The sequence below is a fragment of the Haliotis rubra genome, unplaced genomic scaffold (genome assembly GCF_003918875.1).
Source record: "Haliotis rubra isolate DU_JTF1 unplaced genomic scaffold, ASM391887v1 Scf786, whole genome shotgun sequence".
Classification (NCBI taxonomy): domain Eukaryota; kingdom Metazoa; phylum Mollusca; class Gastropoda; order Lepetellida; family Haliotidae; genus Haliotis; species Haliotis rubra.
Window position 1 is genome coordinate 97,736 of NW_025767508.1, and position 22,325 is coordinate 120,060.

The 22,325-nt window shown below is 41.7% G+C and overlaps 2 protein-coding genes across 2 annotated transcripts in view; one reads left to right on the top strand and one right to left on the bottom strand.

Annotated features, from left to right (window-relative positions):
- Nucleotides 1–7,718: 7,718 nt before the first annotated feature.
- Nucleotides 7,719–21,404, bottom strand: LOC124261044. The gene is made up of 2 exons (XM_046695366.1): nt 21,153–21,404; nt 7,719–9,991 (listed from the first exon to the last, which is right to left on the bottom strand). Exon 2 carries the CDS (start codon nt 9,976–9,978, stop codon nt 9,352–9,354), a length of 627 nt encoding a protein of 208 aa, XP_046551322.1. The 5' UTR covers nt 9,979–9,991; nt 21,153–21,404; the 3' UTR covers nt 7,719–9,351.
- Nucleotides 12,249–22,325, top strand: part of LOC124261043 (von Willebrand factor A domain-containing protein 5A-like) — a 32,466-nt gene continuing 22,389 nt past the window's right edge. The window contains exon 1 of the mRNA XM_046695365.1: nt 12,249–12,257. Within this exon, the coding sequence (XP_046551321.1) occupies nt 12,249–12,257 (9 nt within the window). The remainder of the gene's footprint in view (nt 12,258–22,325) is intronic.

Here is a 22,325-nt window from a genome sequence, read left to right on the forward strand (position 1 = left end):
ACACATGCCATGTAGTCACACACATACCATGTACTCACACAAACCATGTACTCACACACATACCATGTAGTCACACACATATAATGTACACACACATACCATGTAGTCACACACATATTATGTACACACACATACCATATAGTCACACACATACCATGTAGTCACACCCACATACCATGTACTCACACATACCATGTAGTCACACACATACCATGTGGTCACACACATCCATGTCGTCACACACACATACCATGTAGTCACACACATACCATGTACTCACACATACCATGTAGTCACACACATACCATGTGGTCACACACATCCATGTCGTCACACACACATACTATGTAGTCACACACATACGAGTACTCACACAAGTACCATGTACTAATACACATACCATGTAGTCACACACATGCCATGCAGTCACACACAAACCAAGTACTCACACACATACCATACACACATACATGTACTCAGCCACATACCATGTAGTCACACACATACATGTACTCAGCAACATACCATGTACTCACACACATACCACGTAGTCACACACATACCATGTAATCACACACATACCTGTCATCTGTGACACATGTGTGTGACTACATGGTAATAATAATGTATGAGTAATATGGTGTGGATGACTATGGTACGTGTGTATGACTATATGGTATGTGTGTGTACATAATATGTGTGTGACTCACACACATACCATATACTCACACACATACCATGTAGTCACACTCATATAATGTACACACACACATACCATGTAGTCACACACATATTATGTACACACACATACCATGTAGTCACACACATACCATGTACTCACACACATACCATGTGGTCACACACATACCATGTACTCACACACATACGATGTGGTCACACACATATAATGTACACACAGATATACCATGTACACACATATTATTTACACACACATATACCATGCAGTTACACACATATTATGTTCACACACATATACCATGGCGCAATTCTTGCGAAAGCCTTTAACATAGTTTCCCTTGAGAGATTGGATTTGAAACATCGTGAAGCAGAACTGTATGTGTAATGTGAAAACATGTTGCAACTAAGTTTATGGAATTTGACAAAATGTTAGTAGATGTGGCAAACATACACAAGCTAAACGTACATCCTCACAATCACGCGCATGCGCGTGCACATACCCTTCAACCCACACTGTGAAAGCTTTCAGAATATAACATTTATATTACAACATTAAACAAATTACTCACAGAGATCTGTAATCCTTATCGGGCACAGAGGCAGACTTGCGTTTGTGAAACTGTAAGTGTTATTCCGTTTCACGAATCTGTCACCGCTATGGACCTTTGTTTTCACAGTTTCTAGTGCACTCTTCCCTCTAAACATGAGAAAAACGACATGCACCACCAGAAGGGACGTACAGGTGCTAAAAAATATGACTGACGCTCTTCTTCGGGCCATCTGCACCTATATGGTAAAATGGTATAGATTCACATGAACCACCAGCGCAATCAGACAGAAAAGGCTATGTCGCACGGAGCGTAATTAACCAGTTTTACATCTTACATCCGAGTCCTGATCTCTCACCTGTTCCATTGCCTCACCCGCCTGCTGTGGCCAACATGGGTTTATTAGCGGTAGAATAGCCACCCACTAGTACAAATTACAGATCTTTATCTGAGAACACATGACGTTACACTGCGCATTCTTCATTACGTTCCGTATTTGGTTTGATACTCGCAATGTAAACGAGCGATAACAGCAGGTATGGATTAATTGTTTTCCGTGCACGTTATGAGAATGTCATAATTGTACAGGAGATTATTATTTTTCAAACACAACACTTTTCTCAGATGCCTCATCTAATCGCAGTATTCTGAAGAATCAAAGAATTTGGAAATGTTTGAAAAGATGGCGACATTATCCCGACGTGCGATACAATGTGACTCCTACCTTCAGTTTGTTTGTTTGGTATCTAAAGCCGCACTCAGCAATAGTCTGGCTATATGGAGCCGCACTCAGCAATAGTCTGGCTATATTGAGCCGCACTCAGCAATAGTCTGGCTATATGGAGCCGCACTCAGCAATAGTCTGGCTATATGGAGCCGCACTCAGCAATAGTCTGGCTATATGGAGCAGCACTCAGCAATAGTCTGGCTATATGGAGCAGCACTCAGCAATAGTCTGGCTATATGGAGGCGGTCAGCAAATAATCCAACCTGGACCAGACAATCCAGTGATCAACAGCATGATCTACGCAATTAGTGTACGATGACATGTGGCAACCAAGTCAGTGAGCCTGACCACTCGATCCCGTGAGTCGCCTCTAACAACAAGCACTTGTTGCTGAAGATCAATTCTAACCCGGATTTTCGCAGGTTTCCAAACATGTATTAACAGTTACATAGCTAGATTGTCACTGTACTAGAAGCCAATGGGATGTCTGCTTTCACACAGTAGACATAGGTACTGATAGCATGTCCTTTTGCCCGGACTTGACACAGTGTACCCATGTGGGATTGGAATCCGGGCATTCTGTCAGATGACCAACACCACTGCCCTCCGGATATATAGTGAAGCTGTTATTGAGCATTTGAAGTAAATATTGTTCACTCACCTTTGACCCTCTGTCTGTCCACACGAGTCCAGAGAAAAGTGTCATATCTGTCTGTTACTGGAGTGTATCGCTTTTACCTCCTGTTTACACGTGTAAGACAGCTTTTGCTTTGTGTCCGTTAGGACGACCTTTAGCGCTAGGAGTGCTAAAGGTGCTGTCAGGCCTCGATTTGGGGAATTAGCTATAGGGAGCGAGCCTTGAAACAAGAAAGGAGAGAGCTGTGAGTTCCTGGGTTTATTCAAGCAAGTGTGCCTGAGATGGAAGAACCCAGGATTTTATAACCCACAGCTCTACTCGTTTGTCATTATCAAGTTTCCCTAAAGTTGGAGATTCCATATGCGTTATCTACCCTATGCTGACAAGGTATACTACACGAGGTAGGTGGTAAGAAGATGATTACCTAACAAGGTTTGATTTTCTTTATGGTGTTGCCACAGTCAGCTTGCGCCAGCTGCAAAATATCTGTCAGCGCTTGACCATGGCATTTATGACAGGACAAAGAGGATAGCATGATGGTAACCTCGATCTTGCTCAACAAGAGTTGATTTTCGATTACGACTAAGTTGGTGGTAGACATGCTCCTGCTTGGATGGGACTACTTATCTGTGCTTGACCAAGGAATGTACCCGAGAAGAAAGGCCCGGAACCGACACAGCTCAATAACTTCATCTTTGATTAATTAGTTTAAGGTTGGCGTGGACGCGTTTGCTAATTGCCTACTACTGCGCTTGCCATGCGGGGCTATAAACAAGACACACTATGCACAGCGACTTGCACCTATACAGATTTCCTATGTTATGAATAATTTGTGAAAAAATTAAAAATGAATGAAGAAATATATGCACTGTAATACGTGTAGTAGTTCTAAAATTATATTTTTGGCGTGCTCTAGTGTAACTGCGCACTGAAATGCAGGTACAAAGAGGCAGGGTTGCTACCTTTTATTCGGGGAATATAGCACTGTCAGCACTCTATTTGGGAATTTCAGAATTGGCAGTTTCCTCAAGCATGTCAATCATTACCACGGATAGAAACGCTGTGACGTCCGCGCGCTTCTTTTGCCAATATCTGGGCCCCGTTTCACAAAGCTATCTTAGCGCTACGACTGTCTTAAGTCTATGTTAACTGTATAGGAGGTTCGATTGCTACGAGAAAAGTTACAAGATCTTAGGCTTACGAGAGCTTTGTGAAACGGGGCTCTGCTTTGCAGATTAAGGTGTAACAGCTTTCCGGTTCTCTCCTATCAGTATTTCATTTAGTTCTTGTGATGTCATGTCGCCGTTTAGCAAAACGCATCTTTCAGGAAAGGGAGACCACTCTTTAAGTGTTACACTCCTCCTCCTACTACTGCTACTACTATTAGACGCCTCAGTCTAAACGCGTGCACGTGTGTTCGAATCACGGGTAGGTCTCGATCCCAAATGTTTCATATGTTACATTTTAAATGACATCTCTCACATTGTGCAGGCCTCCTTCACGTCCCTAAGGAATATTGGAAATATCAGGCGATACCTCACTAGAAACTCAGCAGCTACTCTTACACTATCTCTTGTTCTCTCGAAATTAGACTACTGCGACACTCTATTGCATTGATTGGTGCCAACAAATCTCAGCTACAGCGCTTGCAGCGAGTTCACAACACCGCTGCGCGCATTGTCACACGAACAGGGAAGTACGAACACATCGGTCCTGTCCATTGACTACCAGGTGAAGAAAGAATTCTCTTCAAAGTCTTATGCATTGTGTTCCGTTGTCTCTCTGGCTCTGCTCCGGTCTACTGCTCCAGTATCCTCACTCCATATTTGTCTTCTCGATCTCTGCGGTCTCAGAGTACAAGTCCCCAAAGTACGATCAACTCTACATGGACGCCGAACCTTCTCCTACTCTGCTGATGTACATACGCACGCACGCACGCACGCACGCACGCACGCACGCACACACGGGTAGTTGGGGCGCCATTTCAGTATAAATGGAGATATTCGGTTATGAATAAATTGCAAGTATTACATGGCATTTGATTCTGCACCTTCTAAAGCTTGTGTATAAGATGATTTGGGAGACCCACAAGACCGCATTACAGTAGTCGAGAGGAGATGTTACATATGCCTGAATAAGAGATACTGTAGTCTTGACGTCCAGGTATCGTCGAATCATGACGGTGTTGCGAATGTGGAAGTATGCCCTTCTACAGATGTTATTGATGTGTGGCTCCATGGACAGTGAGGAATCAAAAATAACTCCCAAGTTACACACCTCAGGCTTTGGCTGAATCTCACACTGACCGATGCTGAATTTAGGAAGATAGATACTGGTTTGGAGACGCTTATGGAAGAAAAAATTAAGTTCTGTTTTATCATCATTCAGTTTGAGGAAGTGGGACGACATCCAGGTTTTTGATGCAGCTGACACACTCTTCAATGGTGAGAAATGAAGATACATCTGATGAAGAAAGTATTGGTTTGAAGGATCTGAGTGTCGTCGCATATAAATGCAGTCCAAGGTTGAAGGACCTGACGATATCACCTAGAGGAGATTTGTAAATGGTGAAAAGTAGAGGTCCAAGAACCGATCAGTGGGGCACGCCGCAAGCAAGATCCCTATGACTGGAGATGTGACCATCAATAATCACCGATTGATGCCTACCTGATATATAGGACTGAAGAGCAGTGCCTCTAATACCCACCCTGGTCTCAAGTGTATACATCAGAATAGTATGATCGATAGTATCGAAGGCACTACTCAGATCGAGTAGAACCAAGACTGAAGCACCATCTTTGTCACAGTCACTGTGCAAATTAACGAGTGCGGTTTCCGTGGCAGTTCCGGTATACTGATTGCATAACTTCGAAACACACATTGAAGAGATTTATTGACGACAACAGAGGTCAATACAGGGGCAAAGGTATCCAGATAGTTCTTAAGAAGCCATGTAGGCATAGGGTAAAAGATACATGACTTTGTCGGTGACTTAGAAACAAGTTTCACAATCTCTGCCTCTGTTGCTGGTCGGAAATGGGATAGGCATGGAAATGCATCTGCTGGTTGGGGATAACTGTGTGAAAGTTCATCATGTAATAGTGATTCTCTGATTGTGGAAATCTTCCGAGAAAAGAAATCTGAGAACTTGTCAACTAATTGATCAAGGGATGTATGAGATGGAAGAGTCAGGGATTTATCCTAAAACAGAAGCCTGTTAGCTATCCTGAACACATCCTTTTGTCCCTCTGCATCCTGCAGTGCAGCAATGTATTAGTTTGACTTGGTTGTCTCCATAAGAGAGTGAACATGATGTCTATGGTTGTCGTGCATCTGCTTATGAATGGCTAACTTGGTGTGTCTAAACTGTTTCTTGAGTGTACGCCTCAGGCGTTTAGCTGATCGAATGTCGTCATTATACCAGGGTGATTCTGGATGAAGAGTTACAGTACAGGACTTCAATGGAACATGATGGTCAGCAAGTTTCCTGAGCTGAGTGTCATACAGAGTAACATGTTCATTGGCAGAGATCTGAAGAGTTAGAAATAGCTGTAGTCATATCTAGGTGAAACTCTAGAAGATCAACTTCCTTCCACTTGCGAAATGAGATGTTCTTTCTGGACCGTCTTTCAACTGAGATGTTGACACTGAACAAGACACTGTAGTGATAAGATCTTACAGAATGATCAGATCTTACGAAACCTACTGTCAGTTCATTCTCACGCACAATCACCAGGTCTAGAATATGTCCCTGAGCGTGAGTTGGCTCATGTATAACTTGAGTTTGACCACGAGCTTTCGGAGTTTTGAGCAGCTTCTGCGCATCTCTGTCAGTCGTCTTGTCGATGTGGCAATTAAAGTCGCCACATATTAAGAGCTTACCGGGTGTTGTCGTCAGAGGCTCAAGAAGTGTTGAATGGAACAATCTTCCTGAGCATCTCCGCCTCTGTACTGATCTCTCCTCGTTCAGGAGCCAACTCAAGACATGCCTCTACAAGTTAGCTTTTCAGTAAGTAATGACTCTCAATAATATCTCCTTTGACTCTCTTGTATATATATATATATATATATATATATATATAGTCTGTTAATATATTAGTACTTGATTCGAACAAATGTTATTGTTCACCATAATGTATACTTCATTTGTTCGTCGTTTGTTATTTTTCTGCAGTGATGTTGATAAAATCAGAAAATAAACATACACATTGTTTTAGAAATAATATTTGTTTATTAAAAAAAAAAAAGACAAGAAATTCGTTAACAACTTTGCATCGCATAATATAATATCCGTAATATGTAAGTCATGAGATATTCTATGCTGTTGTAAATACATATTCCAACAACTGCTTCCGCCTATTGGTGGCATTGTATTACATTGTTCAATCTCAGATCATAACATGGATCATTACCTCTCTGCATCGTGATGGGGCACCCAACACAAGGGGGCAGGTACTATGAATCCTTAAGGTTGTGTTTGTTTTGAGCAAAGGTCAGCATTCTGTATCGATTCGGCTACACTGCCACACATAAAAGGACGTCGCATATCGCTGATTGTTAATAACCACTGAAATGACAAGCGGAACCATATCCTAAAACACATCTCGAAAGGTATAAGTGCTCTCTATTCCCATGTGCCTGTTCATATTCTTTTCCGAGATACGGAAGTAGGGTATACCACTCCAAACGCTCGGTTGCCCGTACCAGGAACCCCCCACGCTTCGGCCGATGAAGGTAAACTGAGCTATACAGAGTTTGTCACATAGGTTCGGGGAAAATATATCAAATTTTGTATTACAATTGTTTCAAAAATGTTTAAAAAGGGAAAATATAACTCTCCAAATTCATGTTATATACCTACCGTTATCTACAATGACATGTTTCTAAATAACATCTTTCCTTACCAACCTGATGACATTTCTTTTCAAAACGGGTAGCAATATGTGTCTGATAACCATGTTAGAAACAAATTATGCCAATCTGTACCCACATTGATATGTCTCACCCCTACCGATAGTGTCAAACATACAGTCAGAAATAGTACATATCTGAAGTGAGTAGTGACAACCGTCATGGTTAGATAACAGTGATCTGATAACAAAAGTAAAAGAGGTATCAGTTTTAATAGCACATCTAAGATTCTGAATTTATAAAGTGTCATTACATGGCGTCGTCGGCACACATATCTTTCTTAAAATTCATTCCTACAATCATTCGTGCATGCAGAGTTGTGTCCCATAATCGCAACTGGATCCGCTAGTGTGTTCCAATCCATTTCCTTTACATTATGCTCTTTGTCAGGACCATTTCCGTTTTGAAGTTTAGGCGTGGTAAAGATTTTATGTATGATTCATTCAAATCGTTCACCCGACACCAAGCTGATGCAAGCTTTAATACTGTTCAAAGCGGCGGTTCAAACAAACTTCTAATACGAAATGTGCTTGTGTTCAGTATAGTATATTTGATTCAAAGTAAATGGTGTGTTCTCACCCAAATCAGATGTTTATCTGCATGGTAAGCACGGACCATGATCTTCATGACATGCTCAGCGCTGTCATATATCGACGGGCATGCACGTATGTGTAGCTGCTTTTACTAGCCCGGGTCCCGTTACACAAAGCGATCGTAGAGCTAAGATGATCGTAACTCCCATACTTTAACATAGACTTACGACTGTCGTAGCCCTACGGTCGGTTTGAGGAACGGGGCCCTGGACGAATGCCCCTTTTTGTAGAGGTTACTTACTGAGATGACAGGCCGCGTTGTATCATGGATACACGCAGACACATTACAGTGACTCCCGAGGGCCAGTGCTTGTTTCAGACTTCAAGGCTGCAGGCATGGTAACAACAAGCAGCATATCTATTTTCAGCAGGACGAGGCCGGGTATCCGCCAGCCAGCTGTCCGTTGTCCCGACCGATACTGTATTCACTACACCAGATGGTGGTCCTTTACAGGAGTGTGTGTGTAGGGTTTTACTCCGCTTTACTCAATATATTAGCGAGATCACAGCAGGTACGAGGTGGTCGTGACACAAGACGGGAGTTGAACTTGGTTGTTTGAGTGTGCCAAAAAATTCGTAAGTGTGCAAATGAGCGTCAAGTAGTTTAGAATATGGGTGACGAAGATGGAGTACGAGTCAGAACATCACCATAACAATTCCTGTTGAGCCAATATCCACCTGATCACAAAACAGTTTTTAGTCCCATGTACACCACTGGACAGAAGGTCCGAATACTATGTGGCAAACAGACCGAACATAGATCACAGTGGTCACTGGTGTCAGGGGACGAAGCTACAATGGCACCGCATCAAATCTGTAACAAACTGACCTGACCAGAAGACTTTGTCGACAATCTCTTTTCCATTCTGTGAACGTCTTGACGCAGTGCCGTTTTAGCAATAATCTGATTCCAGGACCAGGGGTGGAGTACATAACATGCCACGACTGGGCTGAGTGTCAAGGCATAATGCACCTATAACACTCTACATGAAATTAGTATATTAAACAAGTCAATAGATAAATACACGACTTTGATGGATCCCTGCTATTGAGGAATTGACTAATCACGGCACATTTGATTAAAGTGTTTCAAGGCCACTTTGCTTGTAAACAGTCATCTATATGCGCGACCTTGATACACAGAGACAGTGCCTCATTATCACATCTTGCATTAACCAGGAGCAACTAGAAACAGGCCACTGGCTGAGATTTGTTCCTCTTTCAAGTTAGCTGTACCTACTCCTTCTCTATGTACAGTCTAGTAGACCAGTAACATATGCCAGTAGCGATCTTTAGTAGATAAGGTAGGTAGCCAACCAGAGGTTGGAGTTTGTCGTCATGGCCAGCTATCCGATAAACAAATAAATTATCCCTCTCGTTGTGTAGTTTAGTGAAATTGTAATCTTGATTGCTGGCTTGGTCGAGGCGAGCTTGCATGTTATCAATGTCCAGCCTCAGATGGGGTTCACGTAAACGTGTAATACTATCACAGAAAGCACACATTGAAGCGTTGAGAGCGTCCCCTTCTTTCTTCAGTTCACAGAAGGTAGTCCAGAAGTCATGAAACTGTGTCATCTTGTCTAAGTTGCGACCAAACGTTCTGCCATTTTGAGGCAGTTTTTTTACAAACTCAAATATCTGTAGAAAGTGCGACATATACACAATCTCTCGTGGCACTAAGCATGGGAATGTCAACTGCACAATTTTAATACTGTCCACAAAAGACTGGAATTGTCTGTCAAACCAGTTCCTGTAGTGAAGTCGGAGACTGTTCAACCGGCCGAGGTGACGACGGAAGTCATTTTTAATGCGGTCCAACTCTATCTGTTTCTCGTCAAATCTCGTAAGAACCCGTTTCTTCATTATGTCGTGTCACCTGTTGGCAAAAAGTAACTTTTAAATTCAGATTATAAACAGAAGCCGTGTGCGAAATAGTTACCAAATTTTGCAAGCCAGTCGGGCTAGCTATGTCTGAACGTTATTAGCCCACAAAATAGCCATTCATTAGCCCGAAATGTAGAAACTAAGTAAAAGATTACAAAAATAGATGAGAATAAGATATTGTTGGCATGACACGGGTTTCATCATTAAGCTGCTAATATGATGAACATCTTTATCAGGCCATAATCTTGCATGATCTAAAAGTGTATAACTTAACAAGTCGGAGAGAGTGATATATTTACAAAATGACCCCATGAAAATACACTACTCGGGCAAGATTTACTGGCCTGACTGGATTTTTACTAGGCACGGGCTAGCGGGCCAGTGGCTATTTCGCACACTTGTGTCAAGGCATTAAAACATAATAACTTCACCACAATTCCATCTATATGACAGCGCCATGTAAATAAGCGAGTTTTAACCAGGCACTCCAGGTATTGAAACCAAGTATCAAACAAGTCGCCTAGCCGGACTAAAAGATCCATTAGTGCGTCTCGGACGAGCAGCAACGGGTTCTATTCTATTCTATTCTGTGGGATCTATTCTATGATTTATGTAATAATGAAGTAACTTTAAACCCTTGAAATATGACATAGATTGCTTGTGAAGCCTTACAGTTAACACGCAACTCTGAAGGTGCTGATTCCCATCATAGAAGTACACTATATAACTGGAGTATTGCAGAAACAACCGAAAACCAAACTGTTACATTACAGACAACGGTCTTAACGGTATAGTGAGTGAGTGACTGAGTTTGGTTTTTACGCCGCCTTTAGCATTAATATCACGGCGGGGGACACCAGAAATGGGCTTCACACATTGTACCCATGTGAGGAATCGAACCCAGGTCTTCCGTGTGACGAGCGAACGCTTTAACCACTAGGCCCCCCCTGCGCCCCTTAACAGTATAGAGAATATGGCATGTGTTTGGTATTTTAATCTATTCGTAATATCCGGGAAACGTTTGAACAACTTCTGAACTTAACATAGTGATACAGTTTTACATACAAACAGCGTCACAGTCAACACGTAGTCCGTGCTTTCTTGACTCCACCTTAAAGGGTGGTGTATGGTTGAAGCGTTCGCTAACTATACCGAAGGTCTGGATCACCTTACCCACGTGTAGGTACACATTGTGAAGCCCATCTCGTTCTCCGCCGGTGATGTAACGTGAAGCGGCGTAAAATCATAAATTTACTTACACACAGTAGTCCAAGATTCGTTCAAATTGTGCATTATCAACCTTTTGTCGTGTACAAAGCACGCTTAGCAAAATTCTATAGAACTAGACTTCGGGTGTCGGACCGTAGATCGTTTTGCAAAAAGTATCGATCAGTGGATGGAATGGTCAAAGTGTTGGACGGGGCTAATCCCGATATTTGACAGATTTGATTATGCAGTATTTCAACACACTGTTTACGGTCATTCATAACCTAAACATTAGTAATACATAGTTAGGGGTAGTGACCTCGAAACGAAGGACCTTGTTTTTTAGGCAGTACCTTTATATGAGTTAAGACTCGAGGGAAGTGAAGAGAGGTTATGTATGAGAACCGAGGGAGGAGAGGTGAGATTATGTATGAGACAGAGGGGGAGAAGTGAGGTAAGACCCAAGGAACGAGAGGAGTGAAAAGTAAGACTCGAAAAAAGAGAGGAGAGGTTTCGTTTAAGTTTGTTTATTGTTTAACGTCGCACTCAGCAACATTCCGGCTATAAGACGGTGATCTGCAAATAATCGAATGTGCACCAGACAATCCCGTGACTGATATCATGAGCATCGATCTGCGCAATTGGATACGATGACACGCATCAACCAAGTCAGCGAGCCTGACCACCCGATCCCGTTAGTCGCCTAACATGAGGTTAAGACTATTTCTAACACGGATCTTCACGGGTAAGAGGTTAAGGCCCAAAGGAAGCGAGAAAATATTACGTAAGACCCATGGTAACCGATATGCCTTGGACCCGAGGTAAGGGAAGAAACATTAAGTAAGACAGGAAGCTCTCTTCACTAGGTGTTTCAATCCGAACCGTAACTGATGAATAGTGTACACGTGGTATCACCACTATTTGAAAGTGATTCCTGAACACATGCAGGCTATGACATAGTCGGAATCCTACACTGGCTTGTAGCAGAGATTTCTACTGGTCATGGAGGGGTGTTTACTGGCATAGATCTAATGGCGACAAATATGGATCAAGTATGTTAGAATATGCGGGACAACATGGGATAAACATCGAGCCAACATAAATACATGTACTTGATAGGTTTCTCTTCTTTAAACAGAATTGAAACTCTACTGCCATTGTCAATTTCGCAATTGCTACATATTTCTTCCTAAATGTACTTGCTATTCGTATTTTATAAAATTATTCAAAAGTAATTGCACACTGCAGTGTTGCAGAACAAGCATCGCATTTACACATTAGCTACAAGTATTACACATTAGCTACAAGTATTACACATTAGCTACAAGTATTACACATTAGCTACAAGTATTACACATTAGCTACAAGTATTACACATTAGCTACAAGTATTACACATTAGCTACAAGTATTACACATTAGCTACAAGTATTACACATTAGCTACAAGTATTACACATTAGCTACAAGTATTACACATTAGCTACAAGTATTACACATTAGCTACAAGTATTACACATTAGCTACAAGCATTTACACATTAGCTACAAGTATTTCCAAAGTATTCCCTAAAGCAGCAGATAAAGCTTAGGTTGCCAAACCTTAAGTGAGCTTGGAACCAATAACGAAAGTGGTTCGAATCCCGTGTTCGTGGAAGTCAGATATGACAGGTTACTAGGCTGGAGGTAGACGTTGGTGTGGAAGGGTTAAGGCGAAGACCATGGGATTAATATGCTGAGAGATATGATATCAGATATCAGATTATAATAACACTTAAAAAAGAGAGATAAGCAATATGTTTCGTCATATGAACTGTAGGAACCTCTAGAAACAAAGATTGACGGTTTGTTCTTGTAGATACTTAGGAACTACATACATGCACAGTTCATCACCATAACCACAGACTGCATGAAATGTACGTGCATTCCCCTCAATACAGTGATGGAGGTAGCAATAGGTGTTCAGCTGTCGATTTCCGATTGGACAAGCGCCTCGTGAAGTAATAAACACCGATTCCTGGATTGCTCGGACATATACATTTATCACCCCACGATCGAACTGTATAAACCTTACCTGGAAATGTATACATAATGGACACGATGTTTGTATGGGGAATTCAACTCCGCGCCAGAACAGAAAACTGACCCTTTCACACAAAGGATATTACACACAACTTGTATGACTTCAAGCTTTATCACAGAACCCAGCTGACCGAACACCAAAAGGCATTGTACCAAGGGCAAGCTACTTACGGTTACCGTCAACCTAAGTGGAGAGTAGAGATTATTACTCCAAAGTCGGGCCGCTACTTGTTCAGACAGCAGTGTTTTACTGCAATCCGCCCTGGATTGCATTTCTCTGTGATATTCCCCAGCGTATTCCCCGCGTACAGTGTCCAGGCATTTTCAGGTAACGGGCAATTAAACGTGAAAAGAGATTTTGACACCATAGCTACGTTTATCACGGTAATCCCTCATTGAAACTATCCTCATGTTGTTTCCCTACCGCCATATCGCCAAACCACAGTTCGATTGTTAAATCAATATCTCGCATGGGCTGATCAGGTTAACCCGAGGCAACATGGAGACGAAAATAACCGCAATAAAATACCTTACCATTGCCTGAGTTAAATATAAATTAAATATTGATTTACGTACTAATATATATGATACACGTTTTATATGCACAGATAACGAATCCTGGTTATATATAGTGTTTCAGCTATTACTGAGAGGTTTAACACCGGCTTTTAACAGTACTGCAGTAATATTCGCCATGTCAGTTTGGCGTGGCCCAAATGTCCAGTGTGATGCCACTCTGACGTCTATCGTGACGTGAAACCCACAAACACAGGTATGGTGCTTGTAACCCTACAAAAACTCATTGAGATCAGGATTAAGGTTTCTGACAGAAGGAGAGAACAGGGCGAATTGCAGTCCGTAAAACTACCAGTCCGTATTCCTGTACTGAGCGTACCTACAACAACGCGTGCATCTCTCACCGCATAACCAAGCTAAATAAAGGACTTATATCACACACCATGTGGAGGCATAAGAACTGAAGTATGTCTGTATAGTGTTTAGTGACACTGGTATTGGCTTATAAGACCTGTCAGACATACGATATCCTTGGGTATATCACTCTACTGTTGGCCTACTAAACACGCCTACAAGTTACCAATCCGCTGTGCGTGGTGCCAGCTCATTAAATCACAGCCTGTCACTTTACTTATGGTTTTACCTTTTGATAAGACGCGGAGAAAGCATTAGCTCGATCACTGTGTTTGAACTGAGAAGATATATGGTCATTCGCTTGAACAGTCGAAATTAGACTATTGTGGCAGTGACATTTTGAAGCATTACCCTGTCGTGTACAATAGGGGGGTTCTCGACCCACTCACAGTAGCAGGAGAAGACGTGAAAGCCGTTCACTGTGTACTTGTCGTTACTGGTCGTGCAATGACTTGCCTTGTGTCGACAACGTAGCATTAAGAGTCCCTTGTTCTACTCGGGTCCTGTGACCTGCTGCTGTACAACCACTGCCACACACTGAACACGGAACATATATAAATGATCATTATTCTTAGTCCGCCCTGACAAGTCGTACTTTTTTCGATATCAGTTTGATATCTTGCGATCTCATGTTTCAGCATGTAAATCAATCAAGCAGCTGCTTTTTACCCTATGTACTCAGATCAACACCACACAAATACACCGTCGGGATTTCAACTAGTATACGTCAAGGTGTAAAGTGAGTAGGTTTGGTTTGAGCCTGCTTTTATGGTATTTAAGTTTCTAGGCTCATTACAGGAAGAACGTTCAAAGTGAGGAAGGTTTGGGATGACTACCACCTACTAAAATCCTTGATGGCGGCTATATTGCTGATAAACCTACAAGCAATATCAGGAACATCTAGGATTGAATCAGTCACGATCCTGGAAGGCCAAAGGGACGCAACCCACAAATTGAAGTGGTACATCTTACACTGCTGACCTCATGCTGACTTACGATAAGCGACGTCCAGGTGTAAATACAATTACGCTAATGCCACGGGTTGTATGAATTGTACATGAAAGATTGTTGTATTGTCGCAGTAGTCTCTTCCACGAAGCTGTGGATAGGAAGTCTCCGATTGCATTCCTTATGAACCCCGATGAACCAAAACTTCATTACCTCGATATATCGATGAAGACCATGTTTAGTCCTGGCAGAATCGACACGCTTGTGTAGAACTGTACTCCCTCGAAAAGGACTCAGGGTTCCTTAGGACTTCGAGATAACGTTTTTCAACTGGCCATTGATACCGACAAATTTTGCATTTAGACTGTGAGATATGATCAGTGCTACTTCAAGTTCATGTATAGACTGGGCTTATCACTTGTTTCGTGGTATTATATCGTTCAGCACTTCTGACATTGTTACGTCGTTCCTGTACCGTGTTCACCTAGATACCAGTCGCACCTTTGACCACTGCAAACCCTTGAAGATCGGGTGGTCAGGCTAGTTGACTGGGTTGACACATGTCATCGTATCCCAATTGCGTAGATCGATGCTCATGCTGTTGATCACTTGATTGTCTTGTCCAGACTCGATTATTTACAGACCACCGCCATATAGCTGGAATAGTGCTCACTCACTCACATTGACCACTGTATCTACAATAGAGTGTAATAATAGTGTAACAGTCGCACTACGAAAGGTTGTTTGAGGACTCACCACTCATGACAAGCCTAAATCTAGACGTAATCTGCTCCTGGGGTGAATGCCACTGTCTCTGTGCTAATAGGTAACTACCAGATTGTTATACATCATATCAGTTGAGTTGGTACTCACGCAAAGTGGGTTTCGAATGACCTGAACCAAGTTTGCAGGGACTGCCAACTGACCCAAGAGGAGTTCTCCGTGACCACGGCACTAGTGTGTATTGTATTGACCCAAGAGGAGTTCTTCGTGACCTCTGCACTTGTGTGTTAGATAATTCTACAATGCATCTCTATGTGTTGAAAGATATGGACTCCGGATTCCAAAGGTATAATGACGTATATTTGTTGTACCTTGACCACTGTAGTGTGTTAATTAAGACATATGTCCGTTGTCAGGTAGTTGAGGGGCGAGCCACTACACACTGTCACAGCTGTCCGTTGTCAGGTAGTTGAGGGGCGAGCCACTACACACTGTCACACCTGTTGACAAAGTAATTTACATGTTGCTCGTGGGGTGGTACTCTCGAATGCATGTTTGCCACAATGCTCTGACCTGTAAAGGTTTTCCAAGCATGGGGCGGAAGGGATGTCACGATACAGGTGCCTCACGATACGATACGTTTCTCGATAGTGAGGTCACGACACGATACGAATCGCGATACTACATTTCCGACATTTTGGGCGTAATACAGCCATTGCCTCGATGGCAAACTCATAGCATATCTCAAAAGTGACCAAACAGTAGGGTAGAGAATACTAGAGAAGGGAAGCATCCGCCAAGTTTCCACCAACCACAGTCACGAAGAATAAGGGGAGAGGGGAGAAAAAGAAGGGATGATGGTGATTTTACCCATTTTTTACTGGGGAGGTAGGGGTAAAAATGTCGTCCACATGTACTGGCGGGGACAGCAATTTTGTACAGGCAATTATTAATAAGTTATGGATGGGGGCATTGATTTTGTACATGACATACAGCGGGGTCACTTTGTACATAAATATTAGGCGGGTCATTCACATTGTCCATCCTTCCCCATACAAATCTTCACAAAAACATGTTTTATGTGATAGAAATATCGTTGCAACATCCAAATAATAATCGATATATGTCAAAATATGAACCGATACTGAATCAAGTGAATCATGTATCGTATCGTGTAAAGCTTGCCGGCGATGCATCGGTGACTCGTGACATTTATTACTATTGGGTGGTGTGCTCGAAGTTATGTTTTATACCGCTTCCTGCCCTACGAAAGTACCTCAATCAAGGCGCGGTATTTTCGATGCAATATCTAGTAACAGGGCTCCAGCTAAGGGCCGTATCGGCGTAAATAAGCACGATACGGTAGGAAATAATTTAGAAAACGTAGCAGTTACGCACCACAGCAATGGTGAATCATTTACAGACGTATTTATCTGAAACACTAGTGGTTTATTGTTATTGACCTGTTTACACAAGAGTAGAAATGTTGTGGTGCATATGTGAAACGAAACACAAGATTACTGATACTCCCTAAAATTCCATTCAGTACTCTAAATGTACTCTTATGTGTTTTCCAGTACTCCTATATTGAGAAAAGAAGGAGTACGTACTCCTGATCATAAGAAAATATCTGGAACCCCGTCGTAGTCACGTCCTGTTTAATTTCTCAATTTACGATTATTTATTCGGATACACACCGAGAAAGAGGGTGTGAATCTAGAAAGACCTAGAAAATGTCTAGAATGAGGGTGGGCAAATGTTGATGTCTTCCAAGGGGTTGCACTTCGATGTGAAGAATAGAGCTTCTCCACGGTGCAACTCATGGGTTGACTTGCCATAACTTGCCCGTCGAATAGTTGCTTCCCCGATTTTGGTAAACACCATTTAAGGTGTTATCTCACATGGATCGAACATGCTGTGATTCAGTTCAAAGGGGTGTTTACCTAAACCAATTCGACTGGCTGTGACCCTTTGTGATCGATCAGAATAATGATTACATCATTGTTGTGGTTTGTCATCGATTTGAACAATTTTGGAAGACAGTTGACGAGAATCTGTCTGAACATTTACGTCCCCAGATTAACCACAGCTGTGACTGCTATATGTAAATCTAAATCCCTTCCCTACAACACGCGGAGCAACAATACCGAGTAGTGGCCCGTGTCCACAAAGCCATTTAAAGACTAACCCCCATTCCACAAAAGTGAAAACAGAAGCAGCGGGTGTACAAATCTCCGGTCGCTGTGAGGCCCAACACTGTTTATGATTGTTGGGCCTTGAGGGCGATAGGAATGTGCCACAACCGCAAAGATTGTGTTTGATAGCATGAACATCGATCTAGACTATCGGAGCACGGTGACACAATTAAATCACGCGTTCTAACGGACGATCTTCAACTAGCCTACTCCACTTGATGTCTGACATCAATTCATCATATATCCCCAAAGATGTGTGTACACGTGTGTGTGTACATGTTGGAGTGTGTGTACACATGAGTGAGCGAGTTGGATTGTTTTACACACTAAAGGTTTTCGGTATTTCTAAATCCAAAAGTGATGCCGACTTTAGATGTGGACCACACTCGTGGGACCGACGGATTTGGTGCTGGCAAGACTTCACCAGTGCAATCAAGGATTCAAACCCAGGGTCATACATTTCCTATATCGCTAAGGGGGATATTTCTCTACATTGGCATGTTGGAGAAGCGATTAGCATACAGTCATTATTCAGAGAATGGGAAAAGGTTTTGTGTTGTTCAGAGTATAGATAGGAATTCATCCATGAAACCGATCTGAAAGTATTTCCCACACACAGGGAGGACATACCCAGGAAACAATAAGCGCCTTATACTGCAGTCTATCTCATCTACTTGTCTTACGTCAACACATAATATTACTGCAGGCTTGTTATGAACAAGCGTAAAGAATGTGGCGTGTTGAGATCTAATGTGCTGTACGCAATTGGAATATTTAGATCAGTTACAGATAATGCCATACAGACATACACGTGTATGGTTGAATCAATATTTACCAACTCTTGGAAGGGCATTTACAAGTGGAATGCATAAGAAAAGGAAGATTTACTGATGTCAACTTCTTTATCGTGAATAACACAAATTCACAATACAGAAGTTGACATCCATAAATCTTGCTTTTCAATATTTACCAATTACAAAAATGATTTTGGTTCTGATGACGCATTGTTGCTAGGAAACATACAATACTTTCACATTATATTTGAAGAAAGCAAGGGTTGCAAATGAAAGCAGGTATTTTATGAATATACCCTAGGGATTCAAACTAAAATAAGACGAAACAGCTTGATTTGCGTTCGCTGGAACTAATGAGTTCATCATACCTCTGGGGTGAAACAATATATTTTTTCGGTTTTTCTGACAGGCGGACACGACTGAACGTTATATTGGCAAGAACACAGATGAAGTATGCTGCACAGCGAAGCATCGGGTAGTTTGGATCATTACTTCACGTCTATGTGATGAACCGTGACAATCTCATGACTCTATGGGTATAACACGTGATACACCATATCAAAATAAAAAATACCAAATCACTATCTACCTAAATCCAAACTCTTTCGTTTGCCGTCAGAGGAAATAAGCCTTATTACCAGCACGTCGTCTACGGTACAGATAGAATGACGACGATATCCTGGAGAAATCTTTGATTTGAACCTCCTATATACCAGCAAACTGCAGCACCCAGACCACTGGGCCACCCGTGATGTTCTATAGGAGCAGACATTACTGTCCACGGTGTTTCCAGTCGAGATCTAATTGAACCAGGTTGGATATCAGGGAGTCTCATACACTGCTCACACCGAGACAAGAGCAGGCTAAACACTGGCACCGTTCGGATTCACGTTAACATGCGTTCCCAGATACCCACATTTTTGCTTTTGAAAAAGATGACGTACTGGACGAAGGCATAGATCGGGTCGTCAAGATAGCTGATTTGGCTGACATCGTTGTACATAATGTAAAATATCAATCACTGGTCTATCTGGTCCAGAATGTACAGGTCGCCGTTACACAACTAAAATATTCCTGGGCCGGCGTTAAACAACAACCAACAACCAAACCTTTTGGACATGCATGGCTTCTCCTTAACATGTCATAGATACATCACAACACAACACAGCCATATATAAACTCAACAATCCATTGACAATAGAAGCCTTTCATTCCCTTTACACGTAAACAATCAGAAAGACTTTAAGACTTGTCTAAAGTTTAATGTGTTCACTGAACACAGATCCCAAATATTAATGTCGCTTAGTACTAAGAGATTGGTCCATCAAGAACCATTACAAGGCCGACAAAAGATAAATACATTATTAACTCGTCAGTCAGGGCTTGAAGCGAAATGGACAAACCGGCACTATGTTATATTGTACGAGTGTTAAATAGCACAGCCAAGACTCTTTCATACGACCAATAATAGTAGAATGATTTCACCCTATATATACTTCACCCTTGGCCCTTATTCACACCTCCGACCTAATGCTGATTAAACGCTCCCCTGCACATTCTTATAGTTGGACTTTCCTCTCGACAACAGAATGCGTTTTGCCATACGTGAGTCCACATCTAAACAACCTACTTGACAGCCAGTCGGCTGCCTGACCCCCGGCTCCCACCCCCACCCCCCACCCTATTCACGTACATGCCCAAGTGACAAATCGCTAGAGTCAATAGTTCGGTTCTCTCATTCCTTCTCACGGAGTGGCAGTATTTGATTTAAACTTCTGATATCGATGTCGATTGATAGGTTTATTGTTTGATCTCATCGAAGTTGATATCAATAACATTTCATTTTGAAATGTCATGTAAAAAACATTACGACTCTAACTGTTTTGAGTTGAGTTTTAAATCGATGACATTCTAAACATGTACTTTTACATTTTGGTCATGCTTAAGTTCATAAATGTAAATATCTACAAATCAAATGTATCATAACAAATTGCCACATTTAGTCCGTCAAGGCTTTTAGACAAATATCGCATTTCAAAATATACGAGAAAACCAACATTCGTATGCCAACGGATATGAATAACCGAAATGTATGTAAAAATAGTTATAAGGTGAAATATCACTTCCTAAAAACAGTTTGTATTTACTTCAAATAAATGTATTTCTCGCCGAACAAGTCATTCAAATTCACAATTTTGGAATCCCTTAGAAATATCAGTAGTCCAATACTATCAGACAAAATACAAAGTATTAATGGTGATTCGTATCTTATACTTACACTCGTGACGTAAGCTCTCCTTCACATTGATGTCCTTAGAGAAATATTAAAGATGTCGAATATTACTCCCGGCCGCCTCGCGCTATCAAGGTATCTCACATGGCCGCGCGCCGCCACGACAGGATCCAATACCTTTCACTGACAGACAAAACACGGGCTCTTGTGTCTCCGGTTCACAGACTGTCTGTGGGAGACATGTTATATATCGGAACAAGACCCCTATCTGTACACCCACTGTCTCGGGACAAACACTCCTATCTCCCCTCGATCGGCTTTTCAACAAGCGGCATTGGAAAGTTAAAACGTCTGTTGTCGCTGCTTAATTTAGATTCACCCGCGGGGTTGGATGGGTAGTAATCATGACTATGTTCCCTGACAGGCATAAGGAAAACATCCTAAAAAGCAATTTAAATTAATTTTTTTTCTTTTGAATGTATTTTATATGATAATGATGATCACACGAGAAATGCCCGCGAGATTGGGTTTTCGATATGCGTTCATTTTACGACCTGCCACCCCTAGCGACAGGTGGACCCGCTCTCCTTGATCTCTATCCCGCGCCAAATGAACATTGAATGAGGTTTGCGAAATATGTAATAAGCCGTTTCGGTCTGTTTTCCATCTGCACACATACGAGTGCTGTTATAGATTAAATATATATAATATCGTCTACATTAGTTTGCAAAAAGGAGGAATACCTTGTATGTGAGTTACACATTACACTAAAATCACCATTTTCGTATTGGGTTCAAGATTAATCTTTCAACCCCAAAATGTCTGTTCCTTCACAATAAGCGGGGAGCATGTTATGGAATCAAGGTTGTAAAAACAAAACTTACCACATGAGTTCCTTGCATAGTCTAATTAAGCCTCCCTTCTCACATCAACAACACTGTAATGTGTAATCAGATGCTCAGTCATTCTTCTTTAACTCGAAATATTCTATATAGGCCTACTCAATAAACATTTCAATGTGAGGAACCACAGATTCGACATGTATGAGTACATGTACAACACATCACGAACATATTGAATCAAATAGTGAAACCGCTTTAACGTGAAAAGACCGTTGATCTGTATTAAATAGCAATGTAAAATAGTGAAACAGCTTAAACTCGAAATGTTTCGAACATCTATTACATAGAAAAGTATATCACAAACATTCCCTTTCTC

What these genes read in the sequence shown, in the direction of transcription:
- LOC124261044 (XM_046695366.1), bottom strand. Translation starts at nt 9,978, where the DNA reads ATGAAGAAACGGGTTCTTACGAGATTTGACGAGAAACAGATAGAGTTG.